The sequence below is a fragment of the Pelobates fuscus genome, chromosome 3 (genome assembly GCF_036172605.1).
Source record: "Pelobates fuscus isolate aPelFus1 chromosome 3, aPelFus1.pri, whole genome shotgun sequence".
NCBI classification, from domain to species: domain Eukaryota; kingdom Metazoa; phylum Chordata; class Amphibia; order Anura; family Pelobatidae; genus Pelobates; species Pelobates fuscus.
The window spans coordinates 243,113,571-243,133,673 of NC_086319.1; the positions used below are offsets into that span (position 1 = coordinate 243,113,571).

The 20,103-nt window shown below is 41.3% G+C and overlaps 1 protein-coding gene across 1 annotated transcript in view; it reads left to right on the top strand.

Moving 5' to 3' along the window:
• LOC134601729 (uncharacterized) overlaps window positions 1–18,987 on the top strand; it is a 126,715-nt gene extending 107,728 nt beyond the window's left edge. The window contains exons 5-8 of the mRNA XM_063446233.1: window positions 8,722–8,931; window positions 11,284–11,313; window positions 11,519–11,591; window positions 18,900–18,987. Coding sequence (XP_063302303.1) covers window positions 8,722–8,931; window positions 11,284–11,313; window positions 11,519–11,591; window positions 18,900–18,987 — 401 coding nt within the window. The remainder of the gene's footprint in view (window positions 1–8,721; window positions 8,932–11,283; window positions 11,314–11,518; window positions 11,592–18,899) is intronic.
• The last annotated feature ends 1,116 nt before the right edge of the window (window positions 18,988–20,103 follow it).

Below are 20,103 nucleotides of genomic sequence, written 5' to 3' on the forward strand. Positions count from 1 at the left end.
TAAAAAAGCCAATATTCCTTTATTAATACAGTAAAAAATATATATAAAAATAGCCAAAACGCGTTTCGCCACACAGGGCTTTATCAACTAGCAATGATTGCCAGTTGATAAAGCCCTGTGTGGTGAAACGCGTTTTGGCTATTTTTATATATATTTTTTACTGTATTAATAAAGGAATATTGGCTTTTTTACCATTTATTTGCCATATACCTTTTATTTTATTTTATTTTATTCATTTATTTTTAACCTGGTTACACGTCACTTTGGAGCCGACCATCGTTTAAAGAATCCTAGGTGGGGATTGTACCACCCACGCCATCATATTGAGCAGTATATCCTGCTCATGCAAATGTGAGTACACCCTTTACTTCTCAGACTTATTTATAATCATACAGTGAGCACTATATTTGGTCTCTATCTTTTTTTCATATCAAGAAATTATCCACACCTATATCCCGACAGTGGGGGGTCAACGCCACTGAATGCCAACTACACTTGAGCGAGTACACGCTCTTGGATAGGTGAGTGTAATACCTCCCGAATACACACTTTATTTTACCTACTCAATCACAGTTTACACTATTGGAGTTTCCTCTATCCTTTCATTTACATGTCCGTCATTGAGACAAGATCCCCTCAGCTATAGAAGACCCAGCCTCTCATTGATATCACCATCAAGTCTCTACTATCCTACTGGAACCTACAAGAATTTTACCATATATTGGGACTTTTATACACATATCTATTTTTATTCTCTGTTTGCCTATTTATTAAATGTGAGTACATATATATTTTTATCTACTTATTGTTATACTTTCTGTATAGCGAGACTTGAAGCAGGACCTACAAACCCTTGGGGAAACTGTACTCACCCTGAAAACATCACAGGCCCTGATGGCCAGACAACTCAATGTAATAGACGACAGGGGCAGGAGGAAAAACATAAAAATACGGGGAGTCCAAGAAAACCTGCAACTGGAAGAGCTGCCCCACTTTGTCAGGCGCTTGGTGGCAACAATCCTGCCATCCAAGCAAGCCAAGCAATTTCAGTTTGATGGTGTATATAGGATTGCAAAATCACCCAAGGCCCCCACCTCAGCACCACGAGATGTTATCCTGCGTTGCTGCACTATGACCGACAAGCTGGGATTAATGGCAGCATTTCGAGGACAAACCCCCTTCGAGTTTGAAAACTGCCAACTTTCCCTATTCCAAGACTTGAGTAGAGCGCAAGACCATGAGACCACTCACTGCAACCCTCCAGGAAGCAGGTATCAACTACCGGTGCTCGACACCACAGACTTTATGGATAACCAAAGAGGGAAAACATTACAAAATCTTGGACCCTGCAGAAGGACCGGCACTGCTGAACACATTGGGACTAAAGAACCAACGCACAAATGTAACCTCAAGCCCCAGGCGAGAGTCAGCGAGAAGCGGAGAAGCCCCTGACCACGGGGAAATACAAGAAGCGACGACCTAACTGGAAGCCAACTTCAATCAACCCCAGTTGAAAAACGGGCAATACTAGTTCTACAGGACATTCCACAATACCTCAGACTGCCCAAACCCCAACCAAGGGAAGGGTTCCACACACTCCGGAGCTCGAACACCCCTCCTACCCTCCCCCACCCAGCCCCTGGGTTACAGGGGAATAGCAATTGATGGAGCCCACATATCACCCAAGCGGTCCTGCACTCACTAATGCCTAACACTAGCAAAGCCACAACCAGACGGAACAGATAGGCTGCCTCCACAGGCTTCTCAACGGGCATATACGGACTCATCTTAGCCATACCCTTTTTAGCTCGGACCTAACACACACAACTAGACCACCCACGAATAGACCTCACCTAGCGAGTCACCACATGACGGAAGCCTACACGACCATCCCATAGGAACACACACTAAGCCCTGTTCCACACACAGGGAAATTCCCCTGGGAATATCGCCTGGTAGAGGACACAAACGAACACCAGTCTCAATAGACCCGGTGCTTAATGCACACCAATACGACCAGGCCAAGATAGTGGTGACAACGTCTACAGAGTGACTCACGCACTCCTTTTAGATAGCGACTACACACCGTCACAACCCAATAGCCCTGCCGTAACTAAAAACATGTGCCAAACTGGATCTTCAATATACTTCACCTGTACTATGTTATACCATTGATTTTTTTGCTATGGCCATTGCGGCAAAACTTTGTAAAATCAATACATTTTGCACAGAAAATAAAGAATTAAAAAAAAAAAATTAAAATTTTCACAACTGTTTCCATCACAAGGTTCAAGGATGAAGATAAGATTTTTGCACACGAGTTTGTTTTCCTGGCACTATAGTGGTCCTTTAAGGCTGGAAAGCGTGAATGTCAAGCTTTTGCTTTTTGGCGGTAGACATTTTAGCAAGTGGAAGTAGGATCTGCAATCTAAAGCTGAGAGGGCTGAGAAGGACTTTTCTTTCAAACAATGTGATTGCTCCCTGTGGATCCTGAAAAATATTTAAAAATACCCATTTTCTATAATGTGCCACAATAATCCATATTTCTGACACCTTTTTATTTCTCTTTTGGATTTTCTATTTTTTCTTCTATTGTTACCATTGATTACATCCTCAAAAGAAATGAACATCATGAAAGCTGCTTCTATCTTTCAACATTGGTGGGAAATATTGTTGGGTGCATTTTTGCACCTCTCTTTTATACACTGGAACCAGCAAATATGTGAACCAATCTCCTATCACCTCCAAAAAAAATTGAACAGGAACATAAAATGAATCAAGAGGCGCAGTAAGGAATATGAAAGGATTAAATAGGTGTAAATGTCCCATTTTGTCAGAAATGACTAGCACAGCGTACATAAACAATAAAAAATTATAGTGAGAGCACTCAGTGCATGCAAAAAGCCATATTACCAGTATCGTCCTGAGTAAATAGCTAAAACAGTAAAAATGGAGAGAGAAAAGAACATAGGGTAATATTGTTTACATTTATAACGTGACCATATGTAATTGGTTACACTCACATGCTTCTGAGTCACTTATGTAAGCTGACTCAGACTAAGGGCTTTGGTTAGAGATGAAACCTTTTATGCTGGACCCCTTGTATTGATATGCAGAGTATAGATGAGTTGTCCCTGGTTGTCTCTTTTTCTCAGAGTCTCAGACTTAACTGCCTTCTCTCTCCCAGCTGTTAGTCTCGCCACAACAGTGAGAAGTAAAACACATACAAGTCATATAATGAAACGATTGTATGTCATTCTTATATACTGCACAATTTGCTAGTAGTAACAGTCTAGGTTTACATGCCTGTGTCTGTTTCAGTAGTAGTAGATGAGCAATCAAAAATAGACATGTAATGACAATTAGATCTAGAAAATGGTGGTACACCCAGAAGGCCTCAGCCATAAGCATTAGGGAAAGAGTTCTCATAACAGGTAATGCTACAGGGTATAGAAATATTAGAAACTATTAGAAACTGTTAACTGAAAGTCTAAACACAAAATAATAATAATAACATACGATGAGAAGGCTTCTGGGCTGTGGAGATCCCGCTATTAGGAGTCTCTGACTTTTATCAACCTATGCTCCTCTGGGGTAGGCCGCAGCCTTGCTGTGTTGAAGTTTTGAACAGGTCAGTGTCCCATTTAGAGGCCTGAGCAGCATGCAGCAAAGATTTGGAGACAGACTGAGTTGCTGCTCCTTTTGCCCCTCTAGTGCAGTAGAGCATAACCAGCTTAAATGTAGGCATGATGGAGTGTTGCTCCTTCTCACAGCCATTGTGACCTGCCGTCGACATCTCTGCCATGTTCGGTTCCGACGTGTTGTGTCCACTGCCCTCTGCATCTTCCTGAGTTGGAGACCCTGTGTGTGATCGCTGCTGCTGGGGCCACTGGTTCCAGGCAAGCTGCCAGATCCTCCCAAAAGGCGTCAAAGAGCCGGTTCAGCCGATTCCGCACATCCCATTTCACACTGCCTGGGTCAGAAGCACACCTGGTGTGCTGTCATTTAAGTTGCCATGTGGTGTCGGCTTTGTGGTGGTGTTGTGTGCTCCCAGCTCACTGAGGAACCTCCTGGGTCTGGACCAGGATAATCCCCGCAGGTCCAAAGTGGGGAGGACAGGGCAACAGCTGGAGTTTGGCTTGGCACAGGCTGCTCCAGGCGGTAGATTGGCCGCCTCTCTCTTCCACTGTGCACACCAGGCCGCAATATGCTCAGAGCCCCTCCAGGACCGTGTCAGCCACAATCACAGCTTGTCACCAGTAGCCGGGTAAGCCCAGGTTAGGGCTACTGCAATATTGATTTAGAGCATGGCAGGGCCCAACAGGGTCCCCAAAAACAACAACCATAACCACTTAAATGTATTTAAGTGGTTAAGTTACCTGGAGTGCGTGGGTGCCAGGATCCACGTCACTACTAAATGGTTTGCTCACCATTTAGCAGTGCAAGTTGGCCCTCAGTAACCCGGCCTCCAATGATGATGCAGAGGAAACAGAACTATGCTTCTATCTCAAGCCATACCAGAGATTAAGACAGTGATTGACTGAGAGTGCTCAGCTGACAGTTTATCACAGGTCTCACACTATGTACGGAGTGGATTAATGTATTCAGTGGCGTATTTTGGATTTGTGCTGCCCAAGGCATGATGAACTTGGGAATCCTCTAATTTAAATTTGCCCCACATCTTCCTGTTAAAGACTAACACACATTTTGACTGACAGACACTGACACACCCACTCACGGACAAGCACACACTCAGAAACACTGACATACACACACACACACACTCACTGATTTGACACAGACACACACAATCACTCAGACACACACTGACAGAAGCACACACGCACTGATAGACACGTACACTCAGACACACTCACTCAGACACACACTGAGAGACATACACAAACTCACTCACAGACTCACACACACACATCCACCCACATTCACTGACCGGCACACACACTCACTTACTCACACACATTCAATTACAGACACAAACTCACACACACACTCACTCACAGACACACTGATGGACACACAAACTCACTGGCAGACACACACACAAACACACATATTCACTGGCAAACATACACACATATTTTCCCCCAACACTCACAAATGATTGATATTTTTCTAAATTTAAATCTACCCAGCCTCATTACTGTTGAGAAAGCTGGGTGGATTATTTACCTGGGGTCCAGTGGGGCTGCTGGGTGGGCAGGCAGATGGGCTTGCGGGCAGGCAGGCTCGCAAAGAAGGCAGCGAGGGAGCTGTGATCTTCTTGCTTAGCTCCCTTGCACGCCACTTAGTGATGCCTGGAGCCGGACTGATGTCATATTTCAGCTCGCGGCAACACTAAGCGGCGCGGAGGGGGCAGAGCAGGAAGAGCTCACAGATCAGCGCTCTCACACCGCCCACATAGAAAATAATTGGCTGTCCACCCTGAGGGGGGCCAAAGCTGGCCAACAGGTCAACTCTTGGGCCCCCATAAAACAAAGCTAACAAGGCCTGGGCATTTGGGGGCAGCTTTTTTTGCCGCCCCCTGGAAAGTGCAGCTCAAGGCAAATGGCTTGTTAGTCTCGCGGTAAATGCATTGCTGAATGTATCACAGAGCCCCACAACAATAAAACTCACAGTGATATGAAAGTAATAAATGCAGTGTATGAACATGTCACAGAGCCCTCAGAGATACAACTCACATCAAATTAAATAAAAGTGAGTGCATAATTTCATCACAGAGCTCCACAGCAATAAACGTCAGTTATGTGGTTCAGAGTGCATCATCTACTTCTGTGTTTGGAATTATGTGGGATGTCTGTGTATTGTATGGCTGATTGTGATGTGTGTGTGTGTGTGTGTGGAGGGGGTGTAGCTGTTGTGCATATGGTTGGCTGAGTGTGATTTGTGTGAGGGTTTTGGCGATATGGGGGACAGCTGAGTGTGAATGGTGGAGTGTGATGTGACACATTGTAGCCGAGTTTACTGGTCACACTTCATATCTGATCTTTCCTACTCTCTCACATTACCGGAATGGCTCCAAGCTTGCAATCTAACTCAACCTAGTATTTCTGTTTGTGTTTTTTTACATAATTAGGAAATGCTAACTTGACGTAGATTGCAAGCTTTTGGGGCTATTCCCTAAAGCCTTTTCATATAGAGACCAGGGCATGCAGGGAATGGTCTGTACAGCTTTCAATCTAACACAAGTTAACATTTATGTGATATAAATGGACTGTCTGATATAGACAGTTCTTCGTATCAAAGTAAAGTTAACTTGTGTTAGATTGCAAACTCTTGGGGGCCATCCCTGTATGCTCTGATGAGCATTTATTTGTAATAAAAAGTGTGGCACTGGCACCAGGTAAATGAAGGCAATTGACCTGAAAGTATTCAGGGTCTGACAGGCAAACACAAGTGAACTGGTCATAGCAGACACAAGGGTAGTAGCAGTGGCAGACACAAGGGACAAGGCAATCTCTGATTGTGTGACACAGTCAGGAGCAGAAGTGAACCCTATGATCACTACTGCTTCTGATTGGCTCGCATAAACAAAAAGCCCCACACAGATTTGCTGTAAATTTGACCTGTACATAAATCATCCAGGCTGAGGATGCTGCTGACAGAGTAGGTGGGCAGGAGGCGGGGCTTAAGCTTGGGCAGAAGATGGGACTGAAGGCTAGGCAGGAGGCGGGCATGAGGATGCTGCTTACTGAGTGGGAGGGTTGCTGGATGTTCCCCCATCTCCCAAGTTCCCTTCCGCTTTCCCTCAGTGTAGATCGGTCGGCAGCCTTGTGTGCCATTCAAATGCACCCAGCGTGCTGCGAGTGGCATGCTTGCCAGAGGTTGCCGACCCCTGACCTAGGCAATCTTTATGTAGAGCAATGTGGCGAAACCAACTTCGCCACTGTGAACTGGAGAAGCCTGGTTGCCCGCCTGCTGCCTTTGGACTATGGACCAGACTTTATGGGAATGTGATACCCCAGATAGCTATACCATGGAGCCTATTCATATAATGAAAGACTATGGGAAAGACTTTAGCTCCATGGCAATTGTACTGTGTGAATAGGATCTGCGCGCTATTCGGTAGTTTTGGGCGCTCAGATCCCAGCTATCTGGGGATATGTGAAATGTCTGTGTGTTATGGATAAAAAGTAACTTTCTGTATTTTAAAGTGTTTTATGTCTTTCTGTAACCATGTGGTTAATGGAGTCTGCTTCTAGCCCTGGGTAATTGGATTACCTTCCTCTTTGTCTCCAGGATAGAGGCCTATGTAAAACCTTTCTAAACTGGTTTGCCATGCGGCTAGGAAGGGACAAAAGATACTTTTAGTAACTTTTGAACCCCCGGTCGGATTCATGCAATTTTTTAATATGTTGTTCCCCTGAATGGATTGATTGTGGATATGTATTTTTATGTGAATGTGATGTATGGTTTTAAAGTTATGAAAGTTGTGTAAAAGTATATTTTACACTGTATGCATAATGGGATTATGTGTCACACTAAGGGGAGGGGATGTGTGGGAGGTAACATCTATGTCATTGCTTATTTTATGCCTCCCCCTGGGTGTGGCCTGTATGTGTGAGATGGAAATAAAAGCCGGGCTGGATGAGCCAGTCCAGAGTTCCTGTTTAACCCTCAAAATGAAGTGTCGTCTCGTTCTTGGGGGAATTGGATTGTAAGCTGACTGCCAGGAGTGTAAGTGGATTGTATGCTTTTCTTGTTCAGCTGTTCCAGTTCGGAGTGTTATCTTGTATCCAGTTCGGGAGTTTGGTGTTCTGCAGTAGCTGTGCCTGTTTCTCAAAAAGGGGATTATCGCCTAAACTGAGTTTATTCCCTTTTATGCTGAAACGGTCCGTTACAAGCAACAATTATTTTTTTCAGATCCTCATTGAGTTCTTTGCCATGAGGTGCCATGTTGAACTTCCAGTGACCAGTATGAGAAAGTGTGAGAGAGATAACACCAAATTTAACACACCTGCTCCCCATTCACACCTGAGATCTTGTAACACTAACCAGTCACATGACACCAGGGATATTTGGATATTTCCACTTAGAGGTGTACTTACTTTTGTTGCCAACGGTTTAGACATTAATGGCTGTGTGTTGAGTTATTTCGAGGGGACAGCAAATTTACACTGTTATACAGGCTGTACATTTACTACTTTACATTGTAGCAGAGTGTCATTTCTTCAGTGTTGTCACATGAAAAGATATAATATAATATTTACAAAAAATTGAGGGGTGTACTCACTTTTGTGAGATACTGTATATTTGACGTTGAGGTTGGGGATCTTTACATTTATATTTGTTTTATTATGTTTATAACCATTATATGTACAGCTATTACATTTTGACAGGCACCATAAACCTTTTCTAGAGAGAACTAAATGCCAAGTGCAACAGATAGAAAGGAATGCACACAATTTAATATCTTTAAAATCAGCAATCTTTTTTTCATCTTGTTAAAATGTAAACTTCAAAATACAGAAAAAGATATTCTAAAATCCATTATTTCTGCATGGTATAAAGTTGCATGATATCCAGTACTGTGTCCCACTCAACACGCTTTTTACTGCTCTACTTATTACTTAGAGTGACACTAATTTATCCTCCTCAATTTCATTTTATAAGGCAGTCTCTGTTAACAAAAACAGACATAGTTGCTAATGACTACTTATTAACAGTTACCCCATATTTACATATTAATTTTACTTTCTTTAGATTCAAGTACTGCTTCTGCAGCAAAGACTATTCAGACTGAATTAACACAAAAAGTAACAACCATGTCATCAGCTGCGGAGAAAACACAGCCATTTAGTATTGGTACATCGCAGACCAAAACTTCAACTAATCCAACTCCCACAATAACTGATGATGCCATGAATATGACCCTGGATAATGCAACCACTGTCCAAACATCTGACATTATTGGTTAGTGTACTTGGTTGTATACATGTACTAATGGCGGTCCCTGTGTAAAGTGGTAAATCTAGAGGAATATTGGTTTTCAGCCAGTGACATGGCTGTAGAAGACATACGCAGTACAGTGGTACATATAAACTTTTATCATGGTATCTAGATCAGTATAGTTCTTTTCGTACAGAATGTTTTTCTCAGAGGGGGGGATGGCAACTTTTGGCATGAGGAGCAAGCATAAATGGATGGTTATTTTTGTGGACAAACTCACAGGTCCGAGGGTGGATTGTCCTATTCACATAGTAGGCATTATACAATTGCTGCCCACTGCCATGCTCCAACAGAACCTTTCAAACAGACATCTTATCACGCATCCTGCTATTTTAATTTCCAATAGAATAGTGTGAGGCAGCAATCCACAAAGCCCTTGCCATCCCTCTCATGCCTGTGGTCCAGGGGGAAATTTCTTCACTTTGCCAGCTGTCCCATGACCCTTCTACAGCTAAGCAGGAGAAATAAAGCTAAGAAATAGAAGTTAAGATGTTAAACCCTAAACAGGTATCATCTAAGTCTGCAAGGGGAATTTAAACTTTGAAGCTATGAATGTAAGCCTTATATCCAAGTGGATTAAACAGTCAGGTGTGAATTATTAGAAAGTCAAAGTGAATTTAAAATTTTAGGCTAAAATAGCCAAATTGGAAACATTCTCCAAGACTGTTGTGTTTTGTGTTTGGCTATTTTGGCAGAACATTTGAAATTCAGTCCGATTTGCTGACACTTTACACTCATGTAAATACTTCATGCTTTCGAGTCCTGGAACAGACAAAATTATTAGAAGTTTAATGGAAAGTAAACCTAATGCCTACCTCTCATGCCTTTAACCCCTTAAGGACCAAACTTCTGGAATAAAAGGGAACCATGACATGTCACACATGTCATGTGTCCTTAAGGGGTTAACCCAAATTCATAACTAATCATTATTCTTCTCACTGTATCCAAAATGCCAGACCATCAAAGTAGTGTTTACTGAATTTAAGGATCCTGTCTTGTCTGAGCCAAGTATTTTTTTATGGTCATTAAACTGTATTTATCACTGGCACTTGAGGTATAGTGAGAATTAAAGGAACACTCTAGCGTCAGGAATACAAATGTATTCCTGACACTATAATTGTAAAACCGCTGTTTAGGTGGCCGGACCCTCTTTTCCTGTTAAAAAGGTGTTCAAACTCACTCAAATTTGACAATTTCAGCCAATCCAATGCTTTCCCATAGGATAGCATTGGGAGGTTATTGCGCATGTATGGCAAAACACTTCACTGCACCAATCAGCATCTCCTCATAGAGAAACATTGAATCAATGCATCGCTATGGGGAGCAATCAGTGTCTCCATGCAGAGCATACTGTGCAGCACCGATCCAGGAAACACCTCCTAGTGGCCTTCTGAGTGACTGCCACTAGAGGTGTAACTAAGTTTTTATGTAATCACCGCCTTGTCTCTGAACAGACAGTTTACTCTGCTGAGCATACTGTCCGTTTAAAGAGTTTACTGCCACCTGCATTTTATATGTAAAAAGTGTACAAACTCACAGTTGTGAAGAATGAGCCTATTGCAGTAAATTTCAGTGTGTATAGCAGGAAATCCACTATTATTAACTCAGATCCCGTGGTGGCATGGCATGTGCTTCTATGCCTAGGTTCATGAAACTGGAAACTGTGGACAAGTGACAAGGGAATGGGAAATCTTAGGCTAAAATAACCATATTGGGAAAATCCTTTGTGAGTAAAAAAAATTGGCAATTGTTTTTTCATCTCCTGATTTAGTAAATACATGCCTCTCACTTTGCAATCAGTCCGTTTCAGACGTTCAAGAGACTCCACTAAACAGGAAGTTCTCATTCTGCTCAAATTCCTGCCCCCTGTTGCAAAACACGTAGGTGTACTCAGTCTGCTCACAGTTTTTGTGAATGGGTCTGTATACAGCATTTGTCCCGCACTGTCAGCTTATACATTTGTGGGTAAGGCTTTTTTTGAGGGGCAGAGAGTTGAGGTAGTAAAGGAGAAAGTATAAATTTGTTCTTTAACATCAGAACGAGAAGGGGCAGTCAAGTGGCTGCAAGACTTTTCTCATTGCTGCACTTATCAACAACTCTGGATTGGAGACAGCCAGGAATAGAGAACCTCCATGTAATCTATGCAATAAGCAAAGGTTGTTGTGGCACTTAGGGTGTTATTTCAAGTACATAATGAGCTGCTAACTTCAGCAAAACTTGGGGGGAATGCATGCCCTCCAGTGAGTGATGGGTTTTTGGCATACTGTGAATTTATTCTAGAGATTCATTTCTAACATAGTCTCTTGCACTTTTCAGATTACTACAATAATGTTATTTCTGGAGTAGGTAAGATATGGATCTGCTTATTTATTTATTTATTTTTAACCATCAACTTTTCCTCCTTTCACCCCAACTTCTTACATCATCTACCTATAATCTGCTGACTGTATATATTGGATGTCATCTTCCTTCTATATGAAGGGCTGGAGTTGGGACTCAGTTTACTATTTAGAACAAATATAATATCTGCAATTTCTTCTGTGTTTTATAGGTAGCGGTTTTGGCATCATCATTATCATTTTAGTTTCATTGTGTATTGTTGTAATCATACGTAGAAGGAACAGGCAAGTATATGTTTAATAAATACAGAGCACTCAGTACAAATATGTATAATGCTATAATAAAAACCTTGTTCCAAAATGCATGGAAAATGTAAGTTTAAAAGAAGGAAAAGGGTAGAAACAACTAAACAAACTAAAAAAAACATATCTATCACAAAAAGCACTAGCACATACACACACTGACACACTCAGATACACACAGTGACATACATACATACATACATACACACACACACACACAGGCACATACAAACACACTGATACACACTGGCACATACACACACACTTAAATACACACAGTGACACATACACAAACCTTGACACACAGATACACACACTGACACACTCAGATACATATACTCTTTGACAGACACACATACACTCTCACTAACAAATACACATACTTTTTTACAGACACACATACAAACACATATGCACTCTCACTGGCAAGAACAGATACATTCTCACTTAAAAACAAATACACACTCACTGACAAGCACACATTCACTCTCACCGAGAAACACACATATACTCTTTGAAAAAACAAACATACAATTCTTTATGTTATTTTTTTTACACATTTTACTCCACCCGGCCCACCTACCTTTAGGAGTGCTGGCATGGAGTCCCTGGGGTCCAGTTGGGCTGCTGGGCCGCTTGCGAGCGGTCCCTGGGGTCCAGTGGGGCTGCTGAGCAGCTGGCATGCGGGCGGCAAGGAAGCAGTGATCTCCTTGCGCGCCTCTTAGTGATGCCGGAGGTGGAGTGACGTCATATTCTGGCTCCGGCATCACTGCTGTGCACGCAAGGGAGCTGAGCATGGAGATCACTGCCCACTGCTTCCTTGCCGCCTGCTGCCATTTTATTTTTAACATTTTTGGCGGAACACCAATTAGTGTTCTACAGAACCCTAGGTTTCCACGGAACACCAATTGGGAAACGCTGTATTAAAGCAAAGGACTACAGAAGCTGATGGCCTGCAATTCCAATTCTCTAAATGCACTACAGTTAGGTCAGTAAATATTTGGACACAATTTTCCTAATTTTGGTTCTGTACACCACATACAATGGATATGAAATGAAACAACCGAGATGAAATTTAAGTGCAGACTTTCAGATTTAAATCAAGGGGCTGAACAAAAATATGAAATGTTTACGAACTGCAACCATTTTCATACACCGTTCCTTTATTTCAGGGGCTCAAATGTAATTGGACAATAAACGCAATTATAAATAAAATGTTAGTTTGTAATCCTTCAAATCCTTTGTATACAATGACTGCTTAAAGTCTGGAATGCATGGACATCACCAAACGCTGGGTTTCCTCCTTTGTGTTGCTTTGCCAAGCCTTTACTGCAGCTGTCTTCAGTTGTTGTTTATTTGTGGGTCTTTCTACCTTAAGTTTTATCTTCAGCAAGTGAAATGCATGCTCGATCGGGTTGAGATCAGGTGATGAATACGGCCCACTTCTTTGCCATAAACTCCTGGGTTGCTTTTGCAGTACGTTTTGGGATATTGTCCATCTGTAAAGGGTCGCACCGTCCAATCAACTTCGCTGAATTTGGCTGAATATATCCGTACACATCAGAATTAATCCAGCTGCTTCTGTCTTCTGTCACTAGTGACCAAGTGAGATTGGAAGCCATGCTTGACCATGCCATGCCATCACACTGCCTCCACTGTCTTTTACAGATTATGTGGTATGCTTCGGATCGTGAGCCATTCCAAGCCTTCTCCATACTTTTTTCTTCCCATCATTTTGAAACAGGTTGATCTTAGTTTCATCTGTCCAAAGAATGCTGTTTCTGAACTGGGTTGGCCTTTTTTTAGATGTTGTCTAATATGGCCTTTCTATTCTTGAGGCTTATGAATGATTTGCACCTTGTGGTGAACCCTCTGTATTTGTGAAGTGTTCTTGTGAAGTGTTCTCTTTATGGTAGACCTGGATTATAATATGCCTACCTCCTGGAGAGAGTTCTTCACTTGGCTGGATGTTGTGAAGGGGTTCTTCTTTACCACTGAAAGGATCGTTTAATCATCCACCAATGTTGTTTTCTGTGGACGTCCAGGCCTTTTTGTGTTATAGAGCTCATCAGTAGACATGTACAATTCATTTCGGTCCGAATATAAATTTGGACGAATTTCGACAATTCGGACGCTTCCGAAGTGCCGAACCGTGACGAATTTTGGAAGTGCTGAACTGAACTGAATTGCCGAAGTTCGGAAGTGCCGAACCGTGCCGAATTGCCAAATTTCAGAAGTGACGAAGTGCTTTGGATTTCTGAAAAGTGGCAAAACAGGAGAGGAAATTACAGGAATCTAACCCTACCCCCAACTCTACTCCTAACAATAGCCCTAACCCTACACCTAGGGTTAGGGCTAGGGTTACTCTTAACCCAACCTTCCTCTAACCCTACCCCCTTAGTAGTGTTAGGAGTAGTCTGGAATGCATGAGTAGGGTTGGGGTAGGGTTAGGAAAATGCCGAAGTCTCGAATTCCGAAGTGCCGAATTCCCGAAGTCCCAAATTGCCAAAGTACCGAAATTCGGAAGTGCCGAACCGAACCAAATTTTTTGCCTATGCATCAGTGCATTCTTTTTTTTCTCAGAATGTACCAAACTGTTAATTTGGCCATTTCTAACATTCCTGCTTTCTCTCTGATGGATTTATTTGGTTGTTTTTGCAGCACAAGGATGGCCTGTTGCACTTGCATTGACAGCTCCTTTATGGCATGTTGTGGGTTCACAGCAACAGCTTCTTTATGTGAATACCACACCTGGAATTAACTCCAGACATTTTACCTGCTTAATTGATGAAGTAATAAAGTAGGAAAACATGAAACAGCTTTAGAGTCAACTGTCCAATTACTTTTAGTCCCTTGAAAAAGTGGGGGCTACTTATTAAAGAGTTGTAATTCCTAAACCCTTCCTCTAATTTAGATGTGAATACCCTCAAATTAAAGCTACGAGACTGCACTTTAAGCCCATATTCTCGATTTAAATGTAACTTGAATGTATTTTAGTAAACACAACACACTAATGGGAATGATCTCTTTCTGCCCCAGAGAGAAACAAAAATACAAGATCCAGTGCACTCCTTCACTAAACACCAACTTCAAAACTCAAAGTTGTTATAGTTTATTTTTTAACCCCTGAGCAAAATTTGGGCAAAAATAATGGGGATTTAGTTACAGTATACATTGCATAAGGTACCCTTTTTTTGGCAGGTCCTATTCTAGCAACCTAAAGCCTGCTATTATAAGATTAACCAATTTACTTTGAAAATCCATTCTCCTGGGGCTCTCTATAGTGCAATGTTAAATAGGGCCCTGGAATTAAGCACCTTTGACAGGGATGGGTGCAAAGTCACAGGAGTTGATCTTGTCTCTCAAATATATTTACATATGAAACCAAGAAGGCTACACTCACCTAAGCATGCATACAAGAAACAAAAGTTAGGCTGCCTATAGTTGATTCGCATCTACAAAACACTGGACTTGGAGATTTGTTTTGTTACAAACAGAAATTCGTCCACATTGGGTCCACCGGGTGATCATCTGAAATCTGATTTCTGAACCACCATATAGACAAATCACAAAACAAATGACTCATGCAATGGATGAGCATGTTCGTTTGATATATGATTGGAGTTCTGCCTATTGCTACAAAAAAATATATATGATTGATGTAAATAAATATGGTTGATTTTATTCACAGATAAAGTGAGAAGTGACCAACAGAGGGGGAAAAACAAGGAGGAACACAACATACATAATAAATATATATATATTTATTAACTATATGTAAATATAATGTACCGTATATACTCGAGTATAAGCCGAGTTTTTCAGCACATTTTTTGTGCTGAAAAACCCCAACTCAGCTTATACTCGAGTCAGTGTCTGTATTATGGCAATTTACATTGCCATAATACAGACTGGGGGCTGTGGGGGCTGGCAGAGCTGTAACTTACCTGTCCTGCAGCTCCTGTCAGCTCCCTTCTACTCCGCGCCGTCCGTTCAGCACCTCGGTCAGCTCCCAGTGTAAATCTCGCGAGAGCCGCGGCTCTCGCGAGAGTTACAGTGTGAGCTGACAGGGGAGCTGACCGGACGGCGCGGAGGAGGAGAGAGCTGACAGGAGCTGCAGGACAGGTAAGTTACAGCTCTGCCAGCCCCCCTCTCCCCCCCCACTGAACTACCAATCCCACTGGACCACCAGGGAAGGAGAGCCCCCCTCCCTGCCATGTATCAAGCAGGGAGGGGGGACGAAAAAAAAAATATTATGATAATAAAATAAAAAAATAATAATTAAAAAAAATAACAATCTAACAAAAAAATTAAAATAATAATTCATAAAATAAATAATATAAAAAATTATTAAAATAATAAAACAACAATAATCAAAATGCCCACCCCAACACATACACACACTGCATCACACACACTCACACTGCATTCATACACACACACTGCATCACACTGCATTCATACACACACACTGCATTCCACACACTGCATTCCACACACTGCATCACACACACTCACACTGCATCACACACACTCACACTGCACTCATACACACACTGCACTCATATGCACACACGCACTGCACTCATACGCACACACGCACTGCACTCATACGCCCACACGCACTGCACTCATACGCACACACGCACTGCACTCATACGCACACACGCACTGCACTCATACACACACGCACTGCACTCATACGCACACGCATTGCACTCATACGCACACGCATTGCACTCATACGCACACGCACTGCACTCATACGCACACACTGCACTCATACGCACACACTGCACTCATACGCACACACTGCATTCATATGCACACACTGCATTCATACGCACACACTGCATTCATTATATACACACACTGTAAATAAATATTCTATTAATATACGGTAATTTGTTTAGGATCTAATTTTATTTAGAAATTTACCAGTAGCTGCTGCATTTCCCACCCTAGTCTTATACTCGAGTCAATAAGTTTTCCCATTTTTGGGGGGTAAAATTAGGGGCCTCGGCTTATATTCGGGTCAGCTTATACTCGAGTATATACGGTATATCTGTAGATATATTACTGCTCTTTTTATCCCTCTATTGGTTCCTTTTTCACATTTGTTCTATAAAAATGATGGTGGGAAAATGTGCCTATTTGTACTGCAAAATATATACTATATTTTTCAGAATATAAGACCCACCCATTCATTTTAACTAGAAAGTTAGGGAAAAAATTTAAACAATCTATAATTACAGTATACTTTAGCTTATGTGTAGTATATAATAAATACAGTGTGTATGGGGATGTATTGTGTATGTGTGTATCGTGAATGTAGTGGGTGTTGTGTGTGTATGTGAATGTAGTGTGTGCGTAGGGAATGTAGTGTGTATAGTGAAAGCAGCATGTATGTGAGAATTTATAGGGTGGGTTAGTGGCTGTGTTATGTGTTAGGTGACAGAGTTTCAGTTACTTTTTTTTTTCTCTTTATTAAAGTTTATTCCCCCATCCCTGCTTCTTACCATCCCTCTGACCAGGGAATGGGGCACAACATTCCCTCATGGTCCATTGGTCCATAGTGGTGTAGGTCAGGGATAGGCCACCTTTGGCACTCCAGATGTTGTGGACTACATCCCCCATAATGCTCTTGCACCCATAATGCTGGTGAGGTGCAGTCCAAAACATCTGGAGTGCCAAAAGTTGCCTATGCCTGGTCTAAGTAATGAATGCTGCACCACTGCTAGAGGCAAACTCTGCTTGCCCTGGCATTGATCAGTGTCGGAGAGTTGCCATGCTAACCTGCAGGAATGCTTTGACCTGCCGAAGCTTACGAGAGAGAACTGAAGACAGAGAGTCTCACAAGCTCCCCCTGCTTCAGTGGCCGAGTGAGGGAGACATATATATGCATGGAGCAACTTCCAATTCTCCATCCACTGCAAGAGGTGAGTGAAGTCAACGTATGTGTAGTGTGCTTGTGTGTGTGTCAAACTGTCTGTAGTGAGCTGTGTTATATTGTGGGCAGTGAGCTTGTGTGTGTGTATATTATATACACACATACATTATAAAAGACACATTCGGCATAGAGGACGCGGGCAAATGTTGGGGTAAAAAACGGTGTCCTATATTCCAAAAATATGGTACAAAATATTTATATTTGTATACATTTTGCTGTACAACAATTGCACTACTTTCATGCACTTTTGGCTCTCTGATTCTTTTTCACAAATCTTATTGGTTGGATGTAATTTTGATGCATGAAGTTTTGCTATCCCCCAAATTTTTATTATTTTTGGATAAAGTGGTTTGTCCGAAACAAATTCTTACACCGTACACAAGTCTACAAAAGAGCGAACGAGGCTGTGGATAAACAGAGTAGCAGTGGTATGGCCTATGCTATATCTTAACTGGAATGATAACTGAAACTGATCTTTGGGGATATACTACTTATACTATAATCCTTTTTTGAACATATGTATTTAAGTTGGATTGAATTATATTTTTATATATATGTATGCATATACCCCAAGCAATCCAAGTTTAGAAGAAATACGTATATACATGAGAAATAACAATCAAGAGTTAGTATTGGTTTGTTTATTTCCAATACAGACATTTTTTTGTATTGTATACAGAAAGGGTAGAGCCCCCAAAAATGTAGACATGCATATGTCAATATATTTTTTTAATGCATTTATTATTATTATAATTATGTTATTTATATAGCGCCATCAAATTCTGCAGTGCTTTACAATGGGTGGACAAACAGACATGTAGTTGTAACCAGACAAGTTGGACACACAAGAACAGAGGGGTTGAGGGCCCTGCTCAATGAGCTTACATGCTAGAGGGAGTGGGGTAAAATTACACAAAAAGGTAAGGATAGTATTAGACTAGTGACAGTTGCAAAAGAGGAATCATTCAGGAGCTATTAACAGTTTAATTGATTCGCTTTTATGAAGAAGTGGGTTTTTAATGATTTTTTGAAGGAGTGGAGTGGAGTGGGTGAGCATCTAACAGAGGAGGGAAGCAAGTTCCACAGGAACGGTGCAGCCCTCGAGAAGTCTTGAAGGCGAGCATCAGAGGTGAAAGTATGGGCAGAAGATAGACGTAAGTTTTCAGCAGATCGTAAGGGCCTAGACGGGACATACTTGTGTATTAGGGAGGATTGATAGGTGGGAGCAGCATTATGTAGAGATTTGAAATTTTTGCAATAATTTCACAATAATTTTATTTAGAATTAGTAGAAATAGTTGTACTTATGCCTGTATGCTTTATTTTTTATCTCTAACTCAGAAATAGGCAAACATATACTGAAGGCAATGACGTAGAGCTGACAACTTTCATGTCTACCGAGCAAGGTGCACCAAGAAGAGAGGAATGAAGACATATGCTATTATATTATATAATTTACCAACATGAGAATGATCAATAGGAATTCCGTCCACTCTGAAAACAGTCTCATGTTTTCACAACTTATTGCTATCAGTTCCTTGCCTTTGGAGAAGACATTTGTTACAAGATGTGACTGTCATAGGCTGAGAAGAATATGGATATTTATGTAAAGAAAAAACGAATGTGGCTATGTAATGTTGGAGTGAGTGGTCAGCAACATCATTTAGTAGACCACTGGTTCTCAGGTCCATTATTCAAGATACAGAACTTTCAAATAAACCTGAAGTATAACAGATCATTGACAGCAGGACAGAGTTAAAGCCAGTTAAAACATGACTTTATGATAAAACACTCGATTGAGAGAATTCTCATTCCTGTATATTTTTTATACAAAGAAGCATTCTATTTATTGAATATGTTGACTTAGAAGAAAAGGCATGGTTCCCCTGAAGAACAAATGATGACGATGTTTAATTTACAAAATGATCTCAATTCTCTACTGTATTATGTCATCTAGACTGCTACTTTGAAGATCTGTTCTCAATGAGTGCAAAGGAGGAATTTCACTGTATAATATTCTCAGTCTATACCCATCCCCTTAATATAGTGACATTAATCATGTTAGCATGTTACACATGTATATAAGAAGTACAAGTGAGATGCAGCAGAGTAATGAGGAAAGGGAGAGTAAAGAGTTTAGGTCACTACGATTGACCAACAGCAATCGTATCATCCCAAAGAATTTGCTTATTCCTCTGAAAGCTTTTGCTGGGTCAATGTATGCAGGTTTATCACATCATATCTCTCTTCAGTTTCATAGCATCTTACAGCACCTTTATGTATATCATATAATTTTACATATGTACTGAACACTACTGGTTACCATGGCATTACAAAAAATATCTTTTGGAGAAAAAAAAACTGCTTTATTTTAGAGGGTATTGCAGATACATATATGTATGTTAATAAATCCATGTGCTTGATGTGGCCTTATAAATATCCAATATAAAAAATAGTACTTCCAGTGTCCTTACAAGTAAACTTTTATTCCATAATACAAATACAGAAGGAAGAAAAGTAGTGAGGGGAGCTGAAACATTGACCG